Genomic DNA, 26933 nt, shown 5'->3' with positions numbered 1-26933 from the left:
GCCAGACCTCTCAACTTCACACATTATTTGCCAATTTGGAATCTGTGTTATGTTCACAAAAAAATTTAGTCATACCCAGTTGTTCCACAAGATGCAGATGACATTTTCATATGTGCAGTTTGGTTACATCTTTTGCCAAGAAAGCTTTCTCAGTTATAGGGAAAAGAGGACATTCTTCTCCAGTCAGTGCATTAGATGTTTCTGAAATGCTGTGTGCTCTAGCTGTGAGATTGGCTAGTTATGATTGTTGCTTAAGAGCAACATAGTCAAATACCACCAGAAGGAAAAGAGGAGGCGGAGGAATTCTAATGTCACAAATGAAATAAATGAAGAATCCAAAAATAATTAATAAGCAGCAATACTCCTTATAAAAGAGCATGTGTGGTTTTAGTGACTGGGAGTTGTGCTTAGTAGTTTTGGAGAGTCAGTGACCTAAGTGGACAGAGCAATGATGTCAAATGGGTAGGACTGGGGTATCTGCAATGGGAGAGAAAGATGCCCCACCTTTTTGTACATGTGTATGTTAACATTCATAGAAAGGGGCACACAGTCACAGCTACCATCTTGGCCCCCTTGCCTCTCCCTCAGGCTGATGCCCCTGGTTAGGATCATATTACATGCATGGATAACAGCAGGATTTTTTTTTTCTGCGTTAGGATTGTTGAAACAGGAGACAGAAACCACACACCTGGCCCATCATTCTTCAACTAAACACATTTGTTTGGATTGCAACTCTAAAAGTTCTTAATGAATTTGGAATTCTTGGAGTTGTAGGCCCAATTTATATGGAGGGCACCACTTTTTTAAAGGGTGATTATGCTACTATAAAATTACATTTTTGCAATCCAGACAAGCAATACTTGGAGTGAAAACTGCCAAATATAGAAGCTTGTTTCATAAGAGATAGGGGTACCCAACATTCAGTAGATAATGGAAAAGACAAGAGAGTTTCAAAAATGCATATATTGATTATACTTTTTTATCACCTTACATTAAGCCTACTGACTTTGTAGACTATAAGAAATTGTAGATAGCCATTAAAAACATGGATATACTTGGCCATTTCAATTGGTTTTGTGTTATGTTAACTTTTCCTGTCAGCCCATCCCCTGATCTGTAGTTCTTTAATCAATCACTCACAGTTTAATTGTTGGTGAGAAAAATCTGCTCTGCATTACCAAGATGCATTAGATAAATATTACTGCTTTTTTTTTTTTACAAAATGAGTAGATCAGTAGATCAAGGAAATGCTGTGGATGTAGTATACTTAGACCACAGAAACACATTTGATAGAGTTGGCCATACCTTCTTGATAAAATAGAACAGTGTGGGATGGATAATCCCATTGCCAGATGGATTTGCAATTGGTTGAACAACAGTACCTAAACTGTGCTCCTGAATGTATCTGTGTCTGTCTGGAGGAAAACATCCAGTTTGGATTGATAGCCATCTCTCCTACTGATAGGGTGGGGAATCCATTTAAATGATCTGTCCCAGAGATTTAGGGAATGTGAATGATTTTTAATGTTCTTGGAGATTTGACAGATGAAGAGTGCTGGTGATTCCGTCAAAGCTATTGTCCCATTATAGATTTACAGTACAAGTCCAAATAAGGAACCCATAGTTCAATCTGGTCCAGTCATGTGAGATCAGCTGCAGCATATGAGGAATAAGGCTTGTGTTGTGTGTCTGACCATAAGCACTGTTAATCCCTGTCCTTTATTTGAGATAAGCTGAGGACATTAATTGGATGATTCTGTAGTGTGATTAACCCTAGGGCTGTCCTTCAGAATGCACAGGGGGTCTCTCTAAAACTCTTTAAAGCAACTGCATATATCTCAGTACCACATGGCAGCTGCACTGTTCTAGAAAAGAAGTGACTGCTTTAAGGAATTGCAGACAGATGTAATGTTCACACTCAGCTTTGAAAGACCTTTTTGGAATGGAATCAGAAATGCTTCTTACATGAGAGGTAGATGCCAGTTGCTTTGAAGGAGTCCATAATATGTAGATTTCTTAAGAAATCTAGTCTAGTTGGTCATACTAGAAAATTTATAAATTAACAAATAAATGATTTGTCAAATGCCTGCTCATCACAGAAATCCATATTATAATATCCTAGACAGGTGGTTTTTAAGCCTCTACTTGGACACATTTAAATAAAGGGAAGCTCACTCCTTCTCTGCGTAATTGATTCTACTGTCAAACTGCTCTTACTGTTTAAAAAGGTGTTTTTTTAAAAAAAAAACTCAATCAGAATCTGCCTTCTGGTAACTTAAATGCATTATTTGTGACCTGCACCATGGAACAATATATAAATTTCAACCGTGCTATCATATCCCCTGATGATTGTTGGGGTTTTATCTCAATACCAACCCCCTCCATTGGTAGCTTAAGAAAGTGTTCTGAATTTTTCCATAGCACTTGACATCCTTGATCACAAAATCTTCTCTTCTTTGAGTTCATTAGGTATTAACAATACAGTTTTTCCTGGTTTCAGCCCTACATTTTTCATCTCATATTTTTGATTAAATGGAAGGCTTTTTGCTTTCAGACCTTCTATTTATCTGTGGGTGTTCCTCAGGGTTTGGTCACTTTTATTTACTTTGTCATTAAGTTCTGATTTGTCTTTTCAAATCAGGTGTTTTTTTAAAAAAAAAACTCAATCAGAATCTGCCTTCTGGTAACTTAAATGCATTATTTGTGACCTGCACCATGGAACAATATATAAATTTCAACCGTGCTATCATATCCCCTGATGATTGTTGGGGTTTTATCTCAATACCAACCCCCTCCATTGGTAGCTTAAGAAAGTGTTCTGAATTTTTCCATAGCACTTGACATCCTTGATCACAAAATCTTCTCTTCTTTGAGTTCATTAGGTATTAACAATACAGTTTTCAGTTTAACTGTCCTATTTACGCTGGTGACCTCTAGGTGTGTTCTTTTGTCCTGGTGTCAGATGACATGTTGTGATTTTCCCTCTGCAACTGCAGTTCTGGGGCTTATAGTTGATTGTATTCCCACTGCATTAAGATAAATTTAGAGAAGACCAAACATTTGTTATAGTGATCATCTTCCTTTTTCTGCTACCCCCTCTCTCTCTCTCTCTTTTTTCAGGATTTTCAGCTGCAGTCATCTTCTGTATTACAAAATGTAGGAGTTCTTACCATTGAGAAAGTGTCTTAATGAATCTACAATAATGTGTTATTTTCATTTTCTGAAAATCCATAGAATTCATTCATTTCTTACATGTATTGAAATGGCTTGGTAGTGTCCCAACTGGATACAGTATTGCATTGTTGTTGGCTGGCCTTCCTGATTCTGCTGTAACATTCTGGGTCAGGTTCAGAATAGCAAGGTCTGTGTGGTCCTGGACAGCTCTGATTAATCTCTACTTCTTTTCATCAATCCTTACATTGGCAGGATCTCTAGGAATGTTACACAAGCTTGACTTCTTGTGTTTTTTTGTACTACACTTAGATAAAATCACATACAAAATAAAAATACCATTGCAACACTTAGCAGCACCTGTGAATGCCTTGTAAAAAACGGACAGGTCACAATTACTATTGCAACTGCTGCTCATAGATAGGACTACTGCATCTGGGCTACAAAAATCCATTTAACCCTTAGGTGGCAGCAAACATATGCAGACATTTGGTTTTATCTAGTGATTGTTTAGATTTTTGCAGCCCAGATATAGTATCTGTATGCAATAGCTGCAGTAGGTGACTGTGACTTGCCCATTTTTATAAGGAAGTTTTGGACAAATTAGCTCAAGAAACATTAAAGGGGAGATACTTGTTGCCAGCTGCAAATTATAAGCAAAGAATTCAGCAGCATATATAGCCAGGCAATTATAAGTCTGAAAGGCTTTATTGCTGCATTGTAAACTTCTTGACAATAGCAGAAATTAGGTGAGAAATTGGCCAGAAAACACTTAACACTTGGGAAGTTTACAGAGTCCATAACTTGTCCTGTCACTTGAATGATTAGCAAACTGTGTGTGTGAGAGGGGGGGGGGCAGGTTCAGAGCCATAAGAGTTGTCTATAACAGTCTTTGAGCATCAGAGAATTATACAAGCCAATCTAAACATCAAGCTTGGGGTGTGCCTTACAGGGCAAGGAGCAAGTGCAACTGAAAAGCAGGCCCTGAGTCTAAGAGTTCTTCCCAATACAGGAGCGAAGACCTGAACACTGCTTTCCAGTAGCCCCAGCTGCTGGTGTGGCTTGATTGGGGATGGTGTTGCCCTCTCAAGGAGGCATGCTGATTGCCTTTGCCAGCCCTCTGTAGCATCCAGTGTGTTCTCGGGTGAAATGGTCCATGAGAATCCAACCCCTCGGTATCCAAATCATTTCTTACCTGCTGAGACTCATTGTCTTCTGAAGCTGCTGCAGGTGCCTTATTGCTTGCTGGATCTTCAGGCTGACTGTCTGTCTGGTTGCCTGTTCAGCTCAGAGAATTCAGATAAGACCACTGCTGGCTAGCCTGAAACTGCTAAGTATGTGTGCCTGCTGTGATTAAGCGAAATACATTTCAAGTTCTTTAATGAATAAAAGAAAAGAGGACATTATAGATAGGGTACAGATGGTATAGAAAAAATAGAATTTTCTCTTTACCATCTGAAATGCTAAATATTATTACCTGTCAGGCTGCTATATTTTATAGTGAGAAACTAATTAAAATTTAGGCTTTATTCACTAATGATTACTTATATTACCAAGTGCTGAGTTATTATAACTTACTAATCATAAAAAACAAAAGGATAATAGTTGCGTTGCAAAAGCTCAGTTAATTTAGGGCAAGTTGGGTGAAATGACCTATTTTCTAGCTTTTCTGGGCCTCCAGTTCCAGAAATTTTCTTAAATCGTAAATCATCCCTGTTGCAGACCTCCATTCCATGAAGGATTTGTTTTACATTAAGCTAAGCTAATATTGCACATCATAAAGTTTTATTTACAGGAAGAGAAGAAAAAAATAAAGCCATGCAAGAGATGAATATCTGTCATTTCCTAGCCATTTTTTCTGTATACAGAATACGGGAGGTAAAATAGAAATCTACTTATGGAGTTTATGGAAGCTTTACAACTTCCTTTATCAGAATAGTTTGATGGTTTAATCTTGCTGTTACATAGTCATTAATATTTCTTCTTCTAGTTCTTTTGAACAGACCCAGACTAATCATTGGCAACTTACTTTGGAACCAAACATTTTTCAGTCTAAACTAATATACTTTTACTGCTTTTGAAAAACCTCTGTCAAGATAAGGTGCTTTGATCACATCCACTAGATCTGATGACAGAATTTTGTTTTACGAAGACAAAAACACAATCTCCCAAAAATAAAACAAACCATTCAACTTTACATTTTCCACAAATAAATCAGGCATAGAAGAATCTACTAATTCTTGGTAATATTAATGGAGGGTAGCCTGGAGGAGTTTTCCCTTAAGTTTCCATGCACATATGTTCAAAGAATGAGGAATGTGTGTACAGTAGTAATTGAAGTAATAATAAGTTAATATAATAACTATGGGGGGATTTATATACTTACTAATTTATTGCTTAGGTTTGTATGGGGGATGTGTCCTGCCTTTGACTGAGTAATTGTCTTTTTTATATAGAGTATATGTAGCCATCAGCCTCTTTGGCTTCCCACTTTTCAGTTGAGTCCCAAAGAAAAGTATTACATAGGAATTATATGCATACAGATTTTTCAGATCAAGAAGTTGGGGAGGCCATGGAGGATACAGGCTCCTGGAGAGGAGAGAGACGTTTGCAAAAATAACCCAAAACAAATAAATAACCCTAAAAATTTACTGAAAGTAAATTGAGAAAAACTGTCTCTTTTGCAGGAAAGAAAAAATATTCAGGATATTGGAAGTTTGATGCCAGCATAAGTGTTCATTTTCTGTTTAGTGCTATGCATTGTTTAGTCTTTTGAAGTCATGTGTCAACCTAATGTACATAAATCCCCAACTAAAAGCAGAACTTGTATTGACTGATGAACACCGTAGATTGGTTGGGGTGGAAGTTAATTTGATAGGACTAAGACTTTGATACTGGGAATTTATGTCCCAAATGAGGATAAAGTACTGTTCTATAAAAGACTACAATACCATGTCTATACAGGACTTGTGGAGAGACTAAGGTTTCTCTTATGAAAATTGGTGTTTGATGGGGGATTGGAATGGAGTGATCTCCCCACACCTGGATAGAACTTCTGGGAAAAATAGTAAAATCACTCGAGGCAAATTACCAAAAGTTTTCTTTGATTTGATGGACAATTTAATGATGGTTGATATACAGAGACAGAAAATGGCAATTCTGTAACAAACACTGTGAAATACACTTATTTAGGTAGGCTTGTCTGGTACCTACTTTGATGTCAAATTTGGCCAATTTTGGTGTGTTATAATGCCAGCTAAGGATCTTTCTTAAGATCTAAATCTTTCATATAATGTGTTGCTAAATTTGGGACATGTGTTTAAATCCTCTCATTTTAAGTGTTTTAAGAATTGACGATTTGCATTCAGATTTTGAAGTCATCTGTAATATATTTTCTTTTATTTTTACGTTCTATTTTATAAATCCGTTTGAGAAGAGGAAGAAAAGCAGGAGGGTTTAGAAAGGGAGAGCAGTAGATAGCAGAACTTGATTACATAAATAAATAGAAATTAAACGATTTTTCTGTACTGCCAAATTTGAGTACTATTAATCTTTTGTAAAATTATTAGATTTTCTTCATTTTTTAAAAATTCTGACCCCTTTTAATATGGTATTTTATTTAATTTTAATGTTCTAATGGTTTTGTAATTTTTAATTTTTTGCAAATTATCCTAGGAAGTTATCTGGCATCAAAGATTTTGCAAGAAAAGCGGGGGGGGGGGGGAAGAAATCCCCATTTTGGCATTTAAGCATGATGAAATAATATATAACAAAATAGTTATTCCAATTATTTACAATACCATGAGGACTAGAAATATGACTTCCTTGTATATCTACTTGTACATTAGTACTGCATGCTGTATGAAACATAGAGAACAATAGTATCTTTCCAAGTTACTTGCCTTCTCTAAAGGTATTCAGAATATGCACATTAAACATCTAGGAAAATGACATTCATTTAATTTACCAGTTTATGTTTAACAGCTGGTAAAAATGCAAACCCGAGAATCTTGGGAAACCTGCAGGTTTATGCCAGGTTTTATTCACAAATGCTCTGAACAACATAACAGCCAAGGAGAGTTCAGTCCATAAACTGTTCAGAGGACAGGTTTTCATGAGAATAGCTTCAATTTATGCCAGACACAGGTAAACCAATATTCTTGCAGATATGCATGATACAGATAGAGTGACTTAAGCATTTTTTGAGGTTTAATACCATAATTTTCATGCAGCAAGGCACATTAGCAAAACACATATTCCCAAGTCATTTGCAGGTCAGAGTTAACAGAGAAGATATGTGAAAATTGTTTGGCCTGAAATGGAAATAAATATGTTCAACACTGTAGATAAAGCAGCATATTATGTTATTACTTTAAATAAGACGTGAAGATATCCCTTCTAAAATGTTATCTGCATTTGGAATAGAAAAAAATACACTGTTCAATCATCCTTAAAGGCAAAGCTGACTCCATGAAATAAGATGCTTGAAAAGTAGGTCATACATATACTTGCTAAGAATCAGTTTTTACTTCTTTATAATCCTATGTTTTTAGAAGATGCTATGAAGGGTATCTATACCTGAACTTTTTGTTTTCTTTTCATTAAGATTCAAAATTTCCTATGTGCTAAATCTGGCATTCCACACATAAACCTATTGTTCTCTTTTCTTGTTGGTTATGGTATTAACTTTAGCTGACTTTGTGTTTGAAACGGTTACAAACTTCGTAAAGATTTCATCTCTTCACTGATGACGTAGAGCCAAGGCAAATGAGTCATCAGACAGAATCACAACTGATCACTTGAGCAGCTTAGCTAGAACTTTTATATCTTCAAAACAATGCAGAAAATGAAACATCAGCAAAATAAAGAAGCAAGCCAAATTTCAAAGACTTGCTATTGCAATTGATTTTTTTTTTCAGTTCCTCCAGCAAAAATCAAACCAAACACAGAGATGTGGGTGGCTGCAACTTCTAATTCTGAAGGCAGAATTGTTGCCTTATGCCCATAGCAGCTCTGCCTTGAGCACTTTTTTATTTATTCACAAGGTCATCAACTTTAATATTGTCAAATGACTGATATATATTTCAGTCAGCACCTCAGTGGGAGAAAGTGAAGAGATTGATGTGAAACATAATGAATGTAAAGGTAGGCAGACAAACTTTTTGAGCTAGTAGTAAATTTAGAATCTTGTGAGCATGCTTGGATACATTGGCAAAAAAGGTGCCACATAGGAAGGCTGCTTATTCACAAAACATTTGCTATGGTCTATGTGTGACTAATTACAAAACATCCATGTATCAGAAAGCCACCTGAGAGGTTTCCTCCCAGTACCCTTTCCTGATTGTTTTGCATCAGCCTTCTGGGCAGGTGGCCACTTTTCTAAACTGTAGCCAGTCACTGTTTTCAGTTTCTAAGAATGCTTTGAGTTCTGTATGGAACCAAGAAGCAGCCTTTTAAGATGATGATTATGCCTGGTGTTTTGCTTTGCAGCATACCAGCTTCCCAATTGATTTATTTTAAATACAAGTGTTTTTTTTTAATAAATCAGGCGATGCATTAAGCCTGGTGGGTGACAAGGAATGAATGCCCAGGATATTATGCCACCCACCCTTGGTTTAGAATATATTCATTAAAATGTGACCCCCATATCCACCTTCCACAATTTGGTATCTTGTGTATTTTATTTTTGTTTTCAAGCACAAACAGATCATTGGTGGTATCTATGGATACTGATGTAGGTATTAAAAAAAAAAGAATTTTCAAAACGATGAAAAATTCAGGAAATCGCTGTACCTTGCAAGAATTAGTGTATTCACTAAATTTGGCAAGATTTCAGGTACAAATAACAAAAAAAAAATCTCATGAGATACAGATTTTCAGTATGTTTTTAATGAAATAATATTTAGTTTGGGGGTCTAATGAATGCCATTAGGGGAGCTCACCTGTTTCATTGGGACACAGGTGTCATGTTGCCAACTCATGGCTTACTGGATGAGCTTCAAAAGTTTTTGATGAAGATGCAGTAGTCTATTTAAAAGAAAAGGTGGAGAATCACCAAGTTAAAATGTAACTCAGCTAGTCAATCAAGCTATTAATTTATACTTCACAACTAAAACCTTTAATGTTGCAATTTATGCACTTTTAAAATATGTGTCTATGCAAGATGATTTGATTGGTGGTACTGTTGGCATTTTCCAGGTGATTGATTTTTGCAGTTCAATTCTCTTTCTCAGAGCATTAAGTACTGTACTGCTGAATGAGCAGAGACTTGTGCTCATTCTTTTGAGAATTATGTACAGCTTCCATAGATGGACAAAACTGCAGGAATCAGAGAAGTCAGCAGTGGTGATTGGCTTCATGACTCTTGTGACTATTACATCAAGCCATGAAAGAACAATCCAGATTGCAACTATAACAAAATTAAATAAATTTATGAAAATTCTGAAGCTGGCTGGACATATTAGTACCCATTACAGAGCTGATATAATTTTGTTACTGGAGGAACCTAATATGCATCATGCATTACTTGGCTTGCTCATACATTTATATCTGGTATATTAAAATTTAAAAATTTAATTGATACAATTCTTCACACACAAATTTAGTGCTGCATAGAAGAGAGGATGCATCAGAGATAATTATAAACCATGTTTCTTTTTTAAAGATGGCTCTGAATGGTGGCTACTTTCATGGGGGTCTGTCCTTTGGTGCTGTCAGTGGGAATGATTTCATGGAGAAATGATGTTTTTTTGTTGGAAAGGTTTTGAACGATGTCCCCGAGAGCTGGTGGAAAATCATGTTGATGCAAATGGGGTGAGATGGTGTTTGGAACTACAAAGTGATCAGAGGCTTGGAGCAGGAGATGGAGGTAAAGATACAGGGAAGTTGATTCATGGTGGCTCGCCAGGAGGCTGTGGCTGAATTCCATGAAGACTAGTTCCAGCAGTGAGTTGTATATCCAGAGGCAGTAGTGAAGTGATCAGCAGCTATGCTGCTGGAAGCCTTCTTAGACCACATGGTGGACCAAGATGGCAGGATGGAGTAGAGACCTTTGAAAGACTTGTGCTTTAGATGAGGTCCCCTGGAGGCCAAATCACTGAAGATATTGAACAGAAGTATCCACAGGAGAGGGTCACAAAAGTCAATATGGTGGCAGTGATAATATGATCAAAACTTCAGCACTTTTTAATGTGCATTACGCATGCAACAATATGACAGTTTCTCATCAGTTATCTGTATGGACCAAATGCTTGTCCACTTCAATTCTAGCATACAAAGCTTTCTTTAAACTCTTCCATGTGGTATTGTACTCTCAACAGATTTCATCACCCTAACCAGCATTTTCCATGTGATACAGGGAATATAAGGAAAGTGAATCTCTAATACTCATCTTCTGTTACTACATCCGCATCATCAGGGTAAGTGGAGGTTTTGCAAATCTCTTAAGAAAATCTGGGAACAAGTGATTAACAGACTTTCTGCACTAGTTGATACTTCTTTTGACAAAGCATTTCTTTGCATATATGAAATAGGGTTGTGCAGTGTTTCACATTCAAAACAAAAAGGTGCTTCAGAATATGTGGGGGCATGTAACTATTTCCTGTCTACAACTCTTTAAATGAAACACTTATTTTCATGAGATTGCACAGTACCTATACAATTGCAGGAAAAACTGTGACAGCTTTAAAGAGATGCTACCTTCAGGGCCAGAAATGCTCCAGACCACCTTCGGCTTTGAATCCAAAAAGCTGCACAGTCCTAATATAAACAGCTTCCACAGCAGATTCTCTGTAAAGATCTCATTATATTCTTTCTTAGAGCAGCTAAAGCGGAGGTAGACGTTAGGAAAGGCTCCTCTCAGTATATAGTACTTAACTATCCATAAAGAAGACTTAATACAGATTGACAAGACAGACAGGTTAAGCTGGTTTTCTTTCATCTCCTATTTTTGCCAAGGATAGGGCTATTTTTAAAATCTAGATTTATACAATTATCTAGTTCATAAAACTGATCAGAACAATTGTTCTGAGAAGGTTTTGGGATTATAATTTCACATTGGTTCTATTGTTTTATTCAGGCTTGCTTTTAGATGTTTGTCACACTGTAATGTATCTAGATGTGCTTTAGTAAAATAATCATACTAATAACACTTTTTAAAAAATCTGTTCAATTGTATGCAACTCTCAAAGACTGCCTGGACAAGTCCCTGCACTTTTCTTGGCAAGGTTTTTCCAAAGTGGTTTGCCATTGCCTGCTTCCTAGGGCTGAGGGAGAGTGACTTGCCAAAGTCACCCAGCTGGCTTTGTGCCTGAGGCGGGACTAGAACTCACGGTCTCCCAGTTTCTAGCCTGGTGCCTTAACCACTACACCAAACTGGCTCTCTAATAACACTTTAAGGCTTAGTAATTTTTTCCATTAATTTATCCATCAATTTAAATAATAATCTTGTCTCTATGGGTCCCTTTAAAAAAGTGGTAATCTATCAGTTATCTTTCAATATAGATTTTAATAAGAAATTGCTCTGGAAGGCCAGATGAATTGCTTATCATATGTATGATCAATGTATGCATGCTGCCCTGGAATTTGTTAACTTCTATTTAAATAAGGTTCAGGTGGTTCGGATATTAGATCTGTTCCCCACCTTACATGATGATGGAAAGGGAATCCCAAAAGAAGTTAGCTTTCTTCAACAATCAATCTTCCCATTTGTTATCTACACATACAGCAGGGGTATCCTGTTCCATCCTACAATGAACCAGAAATTTTATTTTGGTAATTGGCTTTATCTCTCCACCATAACATCACAAATTAAAAGGAACAGAGAAACACATGAGCAGTAGCTGCAACAAAAGCTATTTATTAGCATAACACTTTTCTTAAAGAATTCGTAAGAACTGAAATATATACAAAGTCTTACAGCATTTACACATTAAAAAGTTTCTTATTAGCTGACGAAGTATAAGATAGTGCTGCAAAGTACTTCAAAGCATGAATAATAATAGTAATAATAATAATGAAATAGACCACTGCACTTTCAACTTCTCTGCTATGCACCACAACTGCCACATTGATGTGACAGTTAAACCATTGGGAAGACACAAGTTTGTTAAAAAAAAAAAAAAAAGTAACAGATTGACGTGCAGCACTGAACACTGGAGAGAGGGGTATAAAGGGGACAACCCAAAAAAAAGCTACATACTGTCATGTTTCTACAGTTCCTAGAGCTGTAACAAACTTCCACAGCCTTAAGATATAACATATTTAAGACAACATAATCACACTTTCTCAGATATAGTTCAGCTATATTGTGTGTTTCTTGGGTAAGAGGCTCTTACACGGCTATGGCTGTGTATTTCCATTTTCTATTCATGAAATGCTCAAACAGGTCTACAAAAATGTAGTCAGCAGCAGGAGCTTATAATCATGATGTGCTTTGTCTATTTAAAGGCATTCAAGATCAGCAAATAGGATTTAACAATTCCTGTCAAAAGTTTAAGACAAGGAACCTTCCTTTAAAGGCATCACTATCATTTTCATTGTTCACTATCTCAGTCACTTTCCAAAAAAAAAAAAAAAGCCCATTATTAGTGACACTAAGATATGACAGATCTTTCTTTTTTTTACATCATAATCCACAATAGTAATATAAAAAATCTGAAACACTTTCCTAATTACTTATAGTGTTTGGAAAAAAACTGTAGGAAGGATACGTGTATGGAGGGGTCTCTGGCTAGAACATTAAAACAGAGAACCTTGGACCATATCTGGAAAAGAAAAACAACAAAAAACCAAACAAGCTGCATTATATGTTATAGCTAACAGAAAGGTCATTTGATCCATTTATTCCACAAACTACTATCCTGTCCTAGCTAAGGTTTATGATAACCTTATTTTTGCGATTTCTCCTCTTTTTAAATCTTAAATTAAGTTGTGCTTAACACACCAAAAGTGGCCAATTTTTTTTAAAAAAAGTAAGTTCAAGGGACTACAAATTATTATAAAGAAGCCATATTACCATTTAATGTAAACAGTATTCAAAAGCAAAAGCCCTATTTAGATTCTGGTCTTAAACTTTTGGCAGATAATGTGTGTATGCTCAGCCAGGCTCTGTAGCTAGTTATTATTCAAGTAGAAGCCAGGTCAGTTCACATGTTGACAGGCATGCAACTTGAAAACATTGCACAACAAGGAACATAAAAAGAGATCTGAGAAGTGTATTAAGACTTCAAGTAGACTTCACAACCATTCACAACTGAATATACACAAATTAGTCTTTGCCCCCCTCCCCTCCCCAAGACCCACTCACACATGGGACACTTTCTGTGACTCCCTAGCTTGTTTGATGCTGTATAACCACTTGATGATTCTGGCATTTCTTTCTATTGCAGAAATACCATATGGCACACGGTCATTGGCACTGTCATCATTTCTAAGGTCACTGTTGCTGTCCTGAGACTGTTCACAGTCTGAACTGATCATACTTGCACTGCGAAAGTTGAGAGAGATAATGTCAGAGTTAGCCCTTGCAAAATTTTCCATTCCAAGATTTTCAAGCTCTTCAGGATCAAGTCCACAGTAGTTAAAGAACCTTTCAACGTCCGCATCAACTCGAAAGTATCTATCACTTAAGTCTGACTTCGATCGTTGGAGGGAAGGTCGTCTGCTTACTCCACAAGTGGATTCCACTGAGTCCATCTCTGGTGATTTCAACGTGGTGATGGTTGCAATTTTGGGTTTTGGAGGCAGAGGCGGAGCTGAACTACTGCATGGTATTGCTTTTAAAGGTTTACCACTGGATACTTTTCTAATGTCTGAGGAACTATGCGAAACGTGCAAGAATGACTCTGCTGACTGTTCCAGTAGCCTTCTACTCACACTGGAGCTGCTTTCTTGAGGACTGCAAGAACCTTGGGTGGGATAAACCTTTAGGGATTCTGCAAATGAGTGACGATTTAGGTCTCCTGTATCAGATTTGTGGGGAGGCCAATTTCGCGAACTGTGTTTGTGACCTGAACCTGAACTGGAACCCTCTGAACTGTTTATGATGTTCTTCAAAATCTCCAACTTCAGGTTCTCCCTCTGGACCCCACTCTCAGTCTTTGCATTGTTGCTGAACACTTTCAAGGTAGGGCTGCCCAAGGCTCGCTTAGCTGCAGGGCACACCGGCGGCTTTGGAAGCACTGCCGGCTTCACAGGTTCTTGTTTGGCGTTGATGACCTCTTGGCTTTTCACGTATTTTGCCTTGTCAGCTTCCAGCCTCTCCACAGCACTAAGTCTTTTTGGATTAGGCTCCATTTGCCTGCGGAAATAATCAGGTCCTTTGTTTAAAATGCGGAGAGGAACAGCTGAAGTGAAAGTGATGGCAGGACTGACAGGTTTAACCATGCTACCTGTCTGTAGTGTTTCTGTAGGCATGTTTGGTGGCCTTTCCCCCGCAGCCGTTTTGAATTCCTTTCTGGGATCTTCTAAATGCACGGTGCAGAAACATGTATATTACGCACAATGAAGAGCAGATGAACCTTGGAATCTGAAGGTTAGCAGGAGAAGCAGCCGTGCTTCATTTCACAGCTCATTAAATATCGGGGACACTTCCTTCGCTTCTGCCCTCCACCCCCCCCACCCCCGAAGGCAGCCTTTGTACAAACAGGCCACCAGAAACAAGCCAGTATTAATCTTGCTCTGCTGGTTTCTTTCTTCTCACTGAAGGATGTGGAAGTCTCTGCGGTTTCTTTGTGTTCCACTACAAGCAGTGATCTGAAACATAAAATAGCCAACCACATGTTAGCAATAGTGTATGATATCACTGCTATAGCAACAGAGCTCTCTCCTTCCCCACCCCTTCACTTGCTGGCTGAGCTAAAGCAGTGGGTTGTTCCAGCTGATGCATTTCATCATGCCATCACCGAAAAGCATGCATTTCACTAAGACTGTACGCCAAGTAAGGATTACTGCTCTCCTATCCAGGTATATGCATGCATTTAATCATGATACTAGTTTCTCACAATTTAAGTCTAGGGTTAATTTAAATGATTTAAAATGTTACAGGTACATAGTTCCAAGCTTGTACTGAATACACAATTTATAGGATATGGCTTCTTGCTTTCTCAAGGCTATGTGTATCATTTGAGACATGGCAAAGCAGGCAAAGGGAAACAAGGTTTAACTAAAACTAAAATTCCCGTTGTCTTCTCTTTTATATCCTTAAGACAGAAGAAACTCCCAGAACTCTGGGAGTCTGAGGCTTGTTATGCATTTTATATTATATTGTATATTTATATACAGTTTCTCTGGAATTAAAAAAGCCATGTATTCTTTTTTTTTATCTATGCCTAGGCTACAGATATTTCTGATGAACTTAAGATCAGAATAATGTTTATTTTATGGATCCTTTTCATTATATAAACACTCCCACTAAGAAAATATATGAAACTATGTATGACTGTATGACACAGCCTTGCAAACTGGAGGCACCTTCTCTCATTTCTTTTGTATGTTCTGTCTCCCGTCCAAGTTCAGCCTTCTCCCCTACTGTTTGCTGCTTTCTCCTTGCGTTCCATACCTCTCTTCCCCTCCATCTGTACTTCCTCTATTTTCATTACTGTGGTTTCTAGTCAGAAGTAGGTGACTTTTTTCCTATTAGCAACTCTGGTAACAGAAAGAGGAAGGAAGTAGATGTGGCATTGGATGGCAAAAAGGTATTAGTATATTCTGTCTCTGGGACAGATGCTACTAACCAAGGTAATTGACAAACTGGATGTTTGATAGGCAAACAAGAGTTTATCAAATTATGCAGAAAAAAGAATAATTACAGCTTGATTAGTAGCTATTTAATCATGCAATACCATAACTAATTATTATCCAAGAAGAAGCAATGCAGTATTTGGTATCTTGCTACAAGATATCACGTACTTATGATTAGCTAATGTTAGGGGGAAAAAAAACATGACAAATATATAGACTTCACAGTATTTGGTGACTGCTATCAGAAGGCATAATTCCAGCCTAGGCAGAAAATTGGTTTAATCCAGTATGGAAATTGTAATTAAAGATCTAACAACTGTAATGTGATATATAAACTACAAGTTCTATTAGGTACCATTTACTATGCAACTGCCTTGGTATTAAAATGGTAGTACAGGTAGTCCTCGACTTACAACTGTTTGTTTAGTGACCATTTGAAGTTATGATGGCACTGAAAAAAGTGACTTATGATCAGTCCTCGCACTTATGACCTTTGCAGCATCTCTGCAGTCACATGATCAAAATTCAGGCGCTTGGCAACCAGTTCACACTTATGACAGTTGCAACATTCCAGGGTCATGTGATTGCCATTTGCAACCTTCCCAGATGGCTTCTAACGAGCAAAGTCAATGGAGGATGCCAGATTTGCTTAATGACCACAGTGATTCACTTAACAGCCATGGCAAAAAGGTTGTAAAATCAGGCATGACTCACTTAACAACCACCTCCCTTAGCAATGGAAGTTCCAGTCCCAATTGTGGTCATAAGTCAAGGATTATCTGTAAAGCTAATTCGTCATTTAAGCTTGCAATAGTAACTTAAGTTAATTTCAGCAATGCATATGAAAATGTATTAGAACAGACTCTTAGGAGAATGTTAACTTCCATTCAAACAAATGGTTTGATTTCCCTTATATTATCTCATCTTGATCTTCCGTTTTAAAATATTCCATTTACAGCTCTCAGTGAAGTGACATAGAACAATAATGTCAAAAACCATTATCAACCATGGTTGATTATCTGATTGCAAATTTATCATGGATAAATTTATTTATTTCTGCCATAATGCTTCTGATTTGCTTGAATAAATAAGCAAAACTACCATTCACAGTAGAACATCTCATTATCCTCAAACTAATTGATAAACTACTGTATATCAATACTGCTAGTGGGTTTCTTAAAGATTGCTATCTGATTATCTGCAAAGTGGAACTGCAGTTGGATTTTATAAATAGCTTGTTTTGAAGTAGATATAAATAAAGGGTAAAAAGGGTATCTCTACACGAGAGCTGTATTTAGGAAGGATCCCCAAAGAGGAAAGGGAAGAGGCCAAATATGCAGGATTCCAATACGCACTCCTCAGCACACATGGATGCCTGGCTTGTATTAGCTGTCTCCAAACCAGTCAGTACGAAGCAATTCCAAATGGAAGATTGTCTTCGTATCAGATGGCACAGCAAAGTATTCTTCATCATGCTATTGCACTATTTTGTTTTTGCAGGGCAACTTCATATTTCAAGTACAAAACAGAAAGGTCATGGGATCTGTATGGAGAACTTGTAAAAAAAAATAGAAAGCAAGACTAAACAGATTGCTCCTACAACTGAAGAATGCAATGAGTAAGATCTCCCAGGTATCCGCACTATCATTTTTTTCAGCTGTTTATAGTTGATTTGGAAGAAAAATGTGACAAGTAAGATGGCCAAAGTTATTTGTACAACTTACTTCTATGGCATTAAGACCTCCAGAAGATCATGATGAGATAATATATGGGAAGTCAAAGCATTTGTTTGAATGGAAAAGTTAACATTCTCCTGAGAGTCTTCTAATATATTTTCGCACTCATCTAAAGAGGAAAAATAAGTGCTAAAACTGAAAATTCTGGTTATTGCAATAAAGCAGTGTTTCTCAACCTTGGCAACTTCAAGCTGTATAGACTTCAGCTCCCAGAATTCCCCAGCCAGTATGCTGATTGGGGATTTCTGGGAGCTAAAGTCCACACAGCTTAAAGTTGTCACGGTTGAGAAACACTGGAATAAGCGTCCAGAAATACACATTGGGACAAAGAATTTTAATTTCAGTGAGACCCCATCATTACTGACTAGTGATCTGGGGTTTTACATCATATCTTGATAAAATGTCTATATGTGTAGATGCTGCAAAAAAGGCAAAGTCCATGTTGGAATGGCACTGGAAATAAAATCAATAGTATAACTTTTCGACCCATCTACAGACCAACCATTCTCAGAATAGAATTCTGGAACACCCCTGGATGAAGACATAGTTCTGATTATCACCTCACAAAGAATAGAGAAGAACTGGAACAGATGCAGAAAAGGACAACCAAAATGATTAGAAGGCTTAAAACAACTTCCACCCAGGAAAGGTTATAAACTTCAAGCCTTTTTAGTTTTTAAAAAGGATGAATAAATAAGGAGCCATGATGTTTATAATATTTTTCAGTGCAGAAAAAATGTACAATGAAGTTTTTCTCTTTCAATATAATATGCTAGTGAGCATAATTATGCAATGATTCAGGATGGACAAAATTGTTAAGGAGTATGGAATTTACTGACTTGAAGATTCACTGATGGTTACTTAAGTTTTAACAAGAGATTAAACAAAGTCATGCGGGACAAGAATATCAATACCCACTTATTGTGATAAATATGCAGCACCTCTACTCACAGGAACAGTGTATCTTTCAATACCAAATGCTCAGTGATGAGTGGGACAATGCTACTCATTGCCTTGCATGGAGGCTCCCTGTAAGTCACTTTAGGGACAAAATGTGTTCCTACATTCTCTTCACCTGCCATTAACTTTAGACCACACCATACAATTCAGAAGTAAAGATTTAAGAAGAAACTGTCACTCAGTAGTTTAGTCCATGTTTCAGATGCAGAAGGTGCCAGGAATTTGTCAATTCCTAGGAAGAGACAAATCCTGTCTATGTAATTGACTTCTATATGCAATTCAAACCTTGTAACTGTGCAGGGTTCTAAGTGATGTGAAACTGCTTCTTCACCTAAAGAAGCTATACAGTCATACTGTATATGGAGGGGGGCTGCTCAAAACTCCCTGAATTCTGTATCAGAATGTATATTCTGAACAGGACACAGAAGGTTACCAGAGAAACCCCCGCCTGAAATATTGCAAAGCTACTACAATAGTGTCTGATACTGGTCTAGCTGATCTATGATAAGGCAGTTTCCTACGCAATTTCCTACAACATACAGAAGAAAATGTTTTAATAAGCCGAATAACAACAACAACAACCATACTTTGATAATGGGAAATGATGTGTGCTAAGTTACAGTATTTGCTTTTTATGAAAAGCCATTTAAATGGGTATAAAATAATAAAACATTTATCATTACTTGCTATAAAATTAAGGCACCAGCTATTCATATATATTATGAATTCTAAAGATCTTTGATTAAATAAATATAATAAATATATTAAATTTAATACATCTTTTAAACAAGTACCGAGATATGTCCGAAATTAAATATCATTAAGTGATATTAAGACTTTTTTAATGGGCACTCCAGGCAAGTTATGAAGCAGTGAAGGCTATAAAATTGTTATACAACAAAGCTGTGCTAAATTTCCAATTAGAAATATAATAATGCACATTTAAGATAGCTAGAGTACTGTGTTCTCTAGCTCTACTAATATTCATATAAGTTTTTTTATTCTTTAAGAAGAAAGAATAGATAAACCAAATAGATAAACCTACAGACAGGCCAGTTATGGTAAATAATTATATTCTTTACATCTGACTTCTTCTAGGCAATCTGCATACATACAGAATCCATACGTTTCAAAATGTCTTTGCACATCAATTGTCTTTAATTAGCCAAATGTAGCTTTATGAAGGAAATAAACCACAATTCCCAGATTTTAGATTTCCTTCTTAAAGGGTATGTATATATGTGTGAGAGACACAGACAGATTGTGTCCCAAAACATGCAAGTACCCAATTTATAACCCAAGTGGACTTTTTGTATTTATCTTTCAATAACCTCAAGAAACAGCATGCATGACTTATTTGAATAGGGAAAAGATAAATGGTGCAAAAGACCAGCTGCACATCAACATGGTAAAGAAGACCAGCTGATAAGAGAGATGATTTATACTTGGGGAGAAAATACTTTACACAATGTATTCCATTCTCCAAGATGGTAGAATATGGTAGTAAAATAATGGGTAAATCAGAATGATATTACTCTGTTATATGCATGTACAATTCAAAATATACAGGATCATTTATGAATTAAATCTTATGCTGTGCTATCACTCTGTATGTATTAGTTCTATGGTTTATTTTTTCCAGTATAGGCTCAATAGCTGTGTTATCTCTCTCTCCTATACCAGAGACATGCAATGTTATTTCAGTAAATTAGGATTTCAGTTCTCTTTTCTGAATATGAAGCAGTTGAGTATAAACACTAATGCACCGACAACTAATAAAAATGCTGTGATCTCCCTTCTCAATAAATTTCTCTGCTTAAAAAGCCTGTTAAAATAAAACAAAAGCAATTTGAATTATTAAATAGCCTGTAGATGGATAGAGGTGTTCTGTTTATAGCAGTACCACTATTGGGGAAGTCCTACTCATAGCATTATAAAAATGCAATTTGGGAAAGGAAGAGGCAGCAGTGCATCAAAAACAAAGGCATCTTATAAGTTATATAAACGAACAGACAACTATGTGTTGATAGAAGATCCTTAAAATATGTAGATAAGAGTAAGAGTCTGGAGCAGAAGAATCCGGCCAAGCAGAAGCATGTTCAAGTGCAACATAAATAATGATGGTACTATTTTGTGGCCATGGAATGGGCTGTGCAAGGAAGGAGTGAGAGGTTTAAGAAGTGAAGAGATCAGCTTACCTAAGTGCCTTACCTAGTACTACGGGAGATAATTAAGACAATCTGGGCTGGGATGAAGACAGACCCTATGGAAGTATAAATAAGAGCCCGACTTCCAAGACAGGTTGTAAGAAACAACATTCCACCTGTCCGCAGCCAATCTCACACTTTTCTTTTGCCAGTCTCAAAACACTTGATCGTCAGATTATGACTTGGATCTACTTCTTACCTTTCCTGTGTAGTCACCATAAGTCAATCAGCTTCTGACTTGGAATGCACTTGGTTTCATCCCCTACAAACCCATCTTTTCAGACATGGCATCTGGATAGTAGGCTCCCACAAATGGCACTTGTCTCATGTTTTGTTTAAAAGTAAAAAAAAAATCTGATATGGATCTCAGTAAGATTACGGACAGCAAAATTGTATCAGACTTGTGATACTCTGCACACATCTAGACTGTATGTTGAAGAGTTCTATTTAACAGCAGCTGAATTCCTTTAAAACAGATTCCCAACCTTTTTGGCACCAGGGACCAGTTTTTTAGAAGACAATTTTTCCATGGACTGGGGGGGGGGATGGTTTTGGGATGATTCAAGCACTTCCTCTTTTTCCCGACCTTTTATTCTTTTCTCTTCATGCTGTTTGGAGATAGCAGCCAATGGGCTTGCTTTCTCTGACAGGAGGCGGAGCTCAGGCGGTAATGCAAGCGATGGGGAGTGGCTGTAAATACTCAGGCTGTAAATTCACTCCCTTGCCCACCGCTCACCTCCTGCTGTGCAGCCTGGTTCCTAACAGGCCATGCGGTACCGGTCTGCAACCCGGGAGTTGGGGACCCCTGCTTTAAAAGATATATCAGTACATATTTAAAAATGCTTAGAATTCATTATTTCAAGAGATTTCACAATGAAGATGACAGTGTTGAATTTCAATAATGAAGAAAGGAACGAACTAGCAATGATAGGCAAAAATGAAGTGAACTGTAGCATTTGGCAGGTTTTGGATAACAAAGAATGCTGTCTTCAGAAGAAATGTTGTCTTTTAAAAATCTGAGTTCCAGGTGGATTATAGGATTATAGCTATCGTCTTTTAAGAAATATATCTTGTATCCAATACATCCTTAAGTTTTAATGTTATTGAGGCACTTCCCTGTTGAATGACAAGGAGGGGAAGAACTCTCCCATAGAATCTTTGCTTGGCTAGAATCTTTCCATGGCTATAAGGCATGTTTGCTTTTACTTATTTTGATTTTTGTGACTGTAGAGAGGAGGGTCATGTCTCCTTCCCTCAAAAAGACAAACTTGTGAAGGATGCCTAAGACCCTTCTAAATGCCTCTCTCCTCTTAAAGAGAACTTGCAGAGATTTGCACACATTTGTTGACAGTTCAGCAGTCAATAGGTAAGTATGACTTGCTATCAAATTAGTTAAGAGCATGAAATAGACTGTTGAAATATTACCTTTTTAAAAAAATAAAGATTCATAACACTTTGTAAGCCTACAGTATTTTCTGTTTTGATAGCATTTGGGAAATACCTGTCCTTGAAATATGATTGCAGCAATATATTGCCTCCCTCACATTTCTATCTTATTAATATTTTAAACTCTTTGGAACTTTCCTCCAAATGTATCCATATTTTTTTCCTGGCTGGAATTTATGGGAATTAAAACCTGATATATCTGGAAGGAATCAGGTTGGAAAAGGCTAAATAAAATGTGCCTAGCTTCTAAGGACTGTGACTGCATATAAATAAAAATAAAAATCAGGGATAGATGAGACACATTAGATGGATAGATCTAGTTTGTACACAATTTGTATGTGATTACCATATACCCCTTTTTGTCTTTTTCAAGGCTACAATACTAATGTTAGTGGTGAACCGGGCAAAAACTGTTGCAATGGTAGACTGCTCAGGTGGAGAGTACCTTGGTATTTTCCCCCCTCATTTTTGATTCCTCTATCCCTGTCCTATAAACATCCTTCCTCTTGTTTGTGACAACACTAAGAAGGTTATCACAGAGTGGCAATGGTATTTGGGCAAGTGGCCTTTTTTTTTTTTTTGCTGGCAATCCCAGGAACCAGTGGAGGTAGCATCTATAATCTAAGCTATTCTTGGTGTAGAAGACAAAGAGAGACTGAGCTTAAAGTTCTTGATATTGATAGCTTGGTTGCTAAGAGGACTTTCTTCCAAACTAGAGGAGAAAATCTGAATGACTGGTTCCCTTGTATTTAATTTGCACATATAAAGGCATTCACAATATCAGTCCCTCCCAGGGAGAGAAAACATTCATAACTCTTCATAAGGATAAGCTGCTGCTCGTGTGTATGTTTTCAAAAGAAGGCCTTTCACCAGCTCCGTCTCTAGAGGCATACGTGTACTATAACTTATCACTATCTTCATTATTATCAAAATTAACAACAATATTTTTAGAGAATATGACACAAAATAAAAAGAGAAAATGAAAACTGATTAAAAAGAGTAACTTAGTTAACTCTTGATGGAGGAAACTCTCAAGATTACTACAGCAACTGAAAAGGAACTGTGGGGACACTGTAGGCATATACCATACAATAAACTTCTCCGGCTTGGAAGATTCTGATGGGGCGTCCACATAAGCATGGAATCCATTTATGTGATATACAGTGACCATGATGAAAAAAGGTAATTAAAATGGCTGCTGATATAGAAAGATGTATTAACACCCCCCCCCCCCAAAAAAAAACAGGAAGGGGACCTGCTGGGAGTATTGCTGGGGTCTGAATTCCATAACCATGGTGCCACCATTACAAATGCTCATAAATTAGACCTTAATTGAGGGCATTAACAAGCATTTCTCAAGCATCTTAAGAGTTTTCCCCGTTTACAATAATGCAGGATAAATCCAAATGATTCTTTTTGAACTGCGAAATGCCCTCCATTTGTACAGTATATCAAATGTATATTCAGTGGGGCAGATTTGACTAAAAATCAGAATCAATTATCTGAATTAGTCCCAAGTCAGTTTTATCTAAAACTTGTAGAAGCAAAAATACTAGAAGTTCATTTGAGTGATAGAGATACAACAAAAACACTTGTTCGTTGTATTAGGGTTTGTAGTTTATGTTTATGTTTACCAAACTGGACAGTCTCATTTTGTCTTTAAAAGCAGATTTTCTCTATTAAAAAGAAGTGTTGAGAAATATTAGTGCTTTATGGACAATAGAACTGCAAGTGACAAACGAAGACCATGCATTCTCCTAGCTCTATTTTGGAACTGATTAGTAGTGGAGAATGGTTTCCACGTGAAGCGTCATCTCTGGATTTCAGAAACGCCAAAGTGAAAATGTTCTAAGGAAAGTGGTAATTCAGCCTCAAGGAGAAAACATCAGGTATCTTCCTAACCGACAACATGATATGTGCATGTGTGTGTATGTGTGTGCACATAAACACAGGGCCTTTGAAAAGGCTAAAAGATTCTGGGCAATGTGCCAGACACTAACTATTTTGCTCTGTTAATCTGTGGCTAGATTTTTTGCGAACTGAGTATATGGCATCTGAAGAAGGTTCCTAGAATACTTGAAACAATTCACTGTCTGCAGAGAGTCTGGAATCATGTGATAATGCTGAACTGAAGGGCAGACTCATTTTGGAATAATAAAACATGTGGCTCCAAAAACATGCTTTCTATTTATCCAGTGAGAAGCTTCAAGCAACTGAACCCTCCCACTCAAGATAGGGTCCTAGCTGGTGCAGAAGCAATAACTCTATCTTACTAGGATTCAGTTTAAGCCTGCTTTCTCCCATCCAGATTCTCACAGCCTCCAGGCAACAGGACAGGACTTCAGCAGCACCGATCTGGCCTGGGTAGTGACATACAGCTAGATATCAATGGCATATTGATAATGATCAAACCACAAAACCTTTGGATGACTTTTCCCAGAAGCTTCATGTAAATATTAGATAGGCGGAGAGAGAGTAGCTATTGGGTCAATCTCTCCTATCCCACCATCACCAACTACAATCATCCTTAAAGAAAGAAATGGAGCTACCACAATACAGTACTCCCAATTCCCAGCCGCTGTGGGCAGCCCAGAAGGATGCCATGGTTGATGGTATCCAAGGCTGCAGACTGGTCTAAAAGGACCAAGATGGACACATTTCTCCCATCCACATTCTGACATTAGTACAATCCATGCTGTCTCTGTTCCATCTCTAGACCCGAACCTTGTTGCAATCTCAATAACTTCCTCAAAAAAGAAAGCTTGGCAACTGGAGAACAACTGAACACCTGCAGAACTACAGAGGATTTTTTTAAGGAGAGGGTGCACCATGGTGTCCCTTCTTGCAGTGAGGTATTAAAACCTTCCTGATCCAGGAAATTACCTCCCCCAGATGCTGAAAGGAACCAAGAGGAGCAGAGATCCAGGTGGCGCAGAACACTTTAGAGAGCACTCTATCCACTTCATTGGAGGTCACATATTGAAAGGAAATCCAGGTAACTAAGCAAGAGGATGCCCAGTCAACATCTTGCACCCTGCTCCCATGGAGTCAAGACTTAAGCAAATCTGGGCGACTTCGTCAACAAAATGTTGCAGTAATTGATTTCAGTGATTAGGTGAGGGTCTTCATATTGGTTCTTTCCTAACAGGGAACTGACCACTCAAAACATGGCTGTAGAACAACTCACTGAAACAATAACATATGGCATTTTGTCTCTCATCATCATGGAATAGGCCAAATGTGGGCATATACTTATGCTCAGGAAGATTCACTTACTTTTTCCATCAGTGCTCTAGGTATAGCTTTTGCCACTTCATCTCTTGCAGGTTCTTGGTAAACTAAGAAGCTATCTGGGATTGACCGAGAGATGCCGCTTGGGGGCAATATCATCAAGGGCCTGGGTTGTCTTATAATGCCAATTGCAAACCTGGTCCTCAGTGGATTCACCTGCCAGATTGATAGGAAACTCCCAAGCGCTGGCTAGAAGCCATTTAGAACCATGGCAGACCATTCAAATAGATGTGTCCTACTGAGGTTCCAGGTGGCAGTCAACTGCATCTGGATAGGAAGACCATAGCAAAAGAATGGTGATAATGCTCCCCATATCCAGATCACATAGTAACTGCTCTGAAGCTAAGGTAAAGTCCAAAATGTGTTTACCTATGTGTGTTAGGCCTAAGATTACTTGAGATCAAGCCCAAGGTAGTCATGAAGGCCATGAACTCATGGGCACAACTCAAACCAGTGTCTTTAACATAAAGGTTGAAGTCCCCCAAGGCCATGAGGTAAGGGATCTCTACCATAGTCCAGCAAGTCTGGCAACGTACCAACAGAATCTCTAGTTTGTCTCTATGGTCCAATGTAACACATAAGCACTTACAGAAAGACTGTTCACATGCAATTACACTGAATGCAAGTAAGAAAAATACATTTCCTGGATAATACGCTGCCACAGAAGAGAACTAACATATCTTCTGAGCTAGGAACAGTAAGGAATTTTTCTTTTTTAAATAAGAACTAAAGTGTCCTAATGGTAAGAGCTGTTCAATAATGGAGCAACTGTTTAGCAGGCAGTGGACTCTTCTTAACTAACTGTTTAAGCTAGGCTGAATAGCCATCTGTTGAATAGTAGATGTACTGGACAAGGGTTTGGACCAGATGATCACACAAATTTCTTCCATCACTTCCATTGATTCTATAACACCTGAAAGAGACAGGAACTTCAGAGTTTACAGCAATAGTGGGAAGTCTGGTAACTGACTTCGCTCCCATCTGGGTGTGTTTCCTTTCAACTTCAGTGTGGTGGTGTACAGAGGCCAAATGCCAAAACAGTTATCCTTGTTCCAATATTTCTAGTCCTGACTGTAACAAAATTTGAATAATCATCATCATCTGTGGCTAATGGGACTGAAATCTAGAACAACTAGCAGGCATCAGTTTGGTTGGTGTTGATCTACTGTATCTCAGCAGAAGGGCAGGCCATAGAATAAGACATTGGGCAGATGTTGAAAAATGCTGCTGATACTCTAGGATGGGAAATTTTATCCCTTAGTTTATTTAACTCAGTAAGGGAAAGCGATTTGGAAATTTCATGGGGGAAAAATGAACACAAGCAACAATAGAGGAGCCTCATTCAATTTGTTCAGTTATATATCAAGTCCCATGGAACATC

The 26933-nt window shown here is 37.6% G+C and overlaps 2 protein-coding genes across 4 annotated transcripts in view; one reads left to right on the top strand and one right to left on the bottom strand.

The window, feature by feature from the left end:
- Window positions 1–26933, top strand: part of NSMAF (neutral sphingomyelinase activation associated factor) — a 299495-nt gene that overhangs the window by 191441 nt on the left and 81121 nt on the right. The gene's annotated exons all lie outside the window — the stretch shown is intronic.
- Window positions 13191–14922, bottom strand: FAM110B (family with sequence similarity 110 member B). Its single transcript, XM_063300240.1, has one exon. It carries the CDS (start codon window positions 14584–14586, stop codon window positions 13474–13476), a length of 1113 nt encoding a protein of 370 aa, XP_063156310.1. The 5' UTR covers window positions 14587–14922; the 3' UTR covers window positions 13191–13473.

This window comes from Candoia aspera, chromosome 3 (assembly GCF_035149785.1).
Source record: "Candoia aspera isolate rCanAsp1 chromosome 3, rCanAsp1.hap2, whole genome shotgun sequence".
Classification (NCBI taxonomy): Eukaryota; Metazoa; Chordata; class Lepidosauria; order Squamata; family Boidae; genus Candoia; species Candoia aspera.
The sequence above is the reverse complement of the archived record's forward strand: the minus strand, read 5'-3'. Positions and strand labels throughout refer to the sequence as shown.

Bases quoted from the DNA above. Each gene is read 5' to 3' on its own strand.
- FAM110B (XM_063300240.1), bottom strand. From the start codon at position 14,586: ATGCCTACAGAAACACTACAGACAGGTAGCATGGTTAAACCTGTCAGT.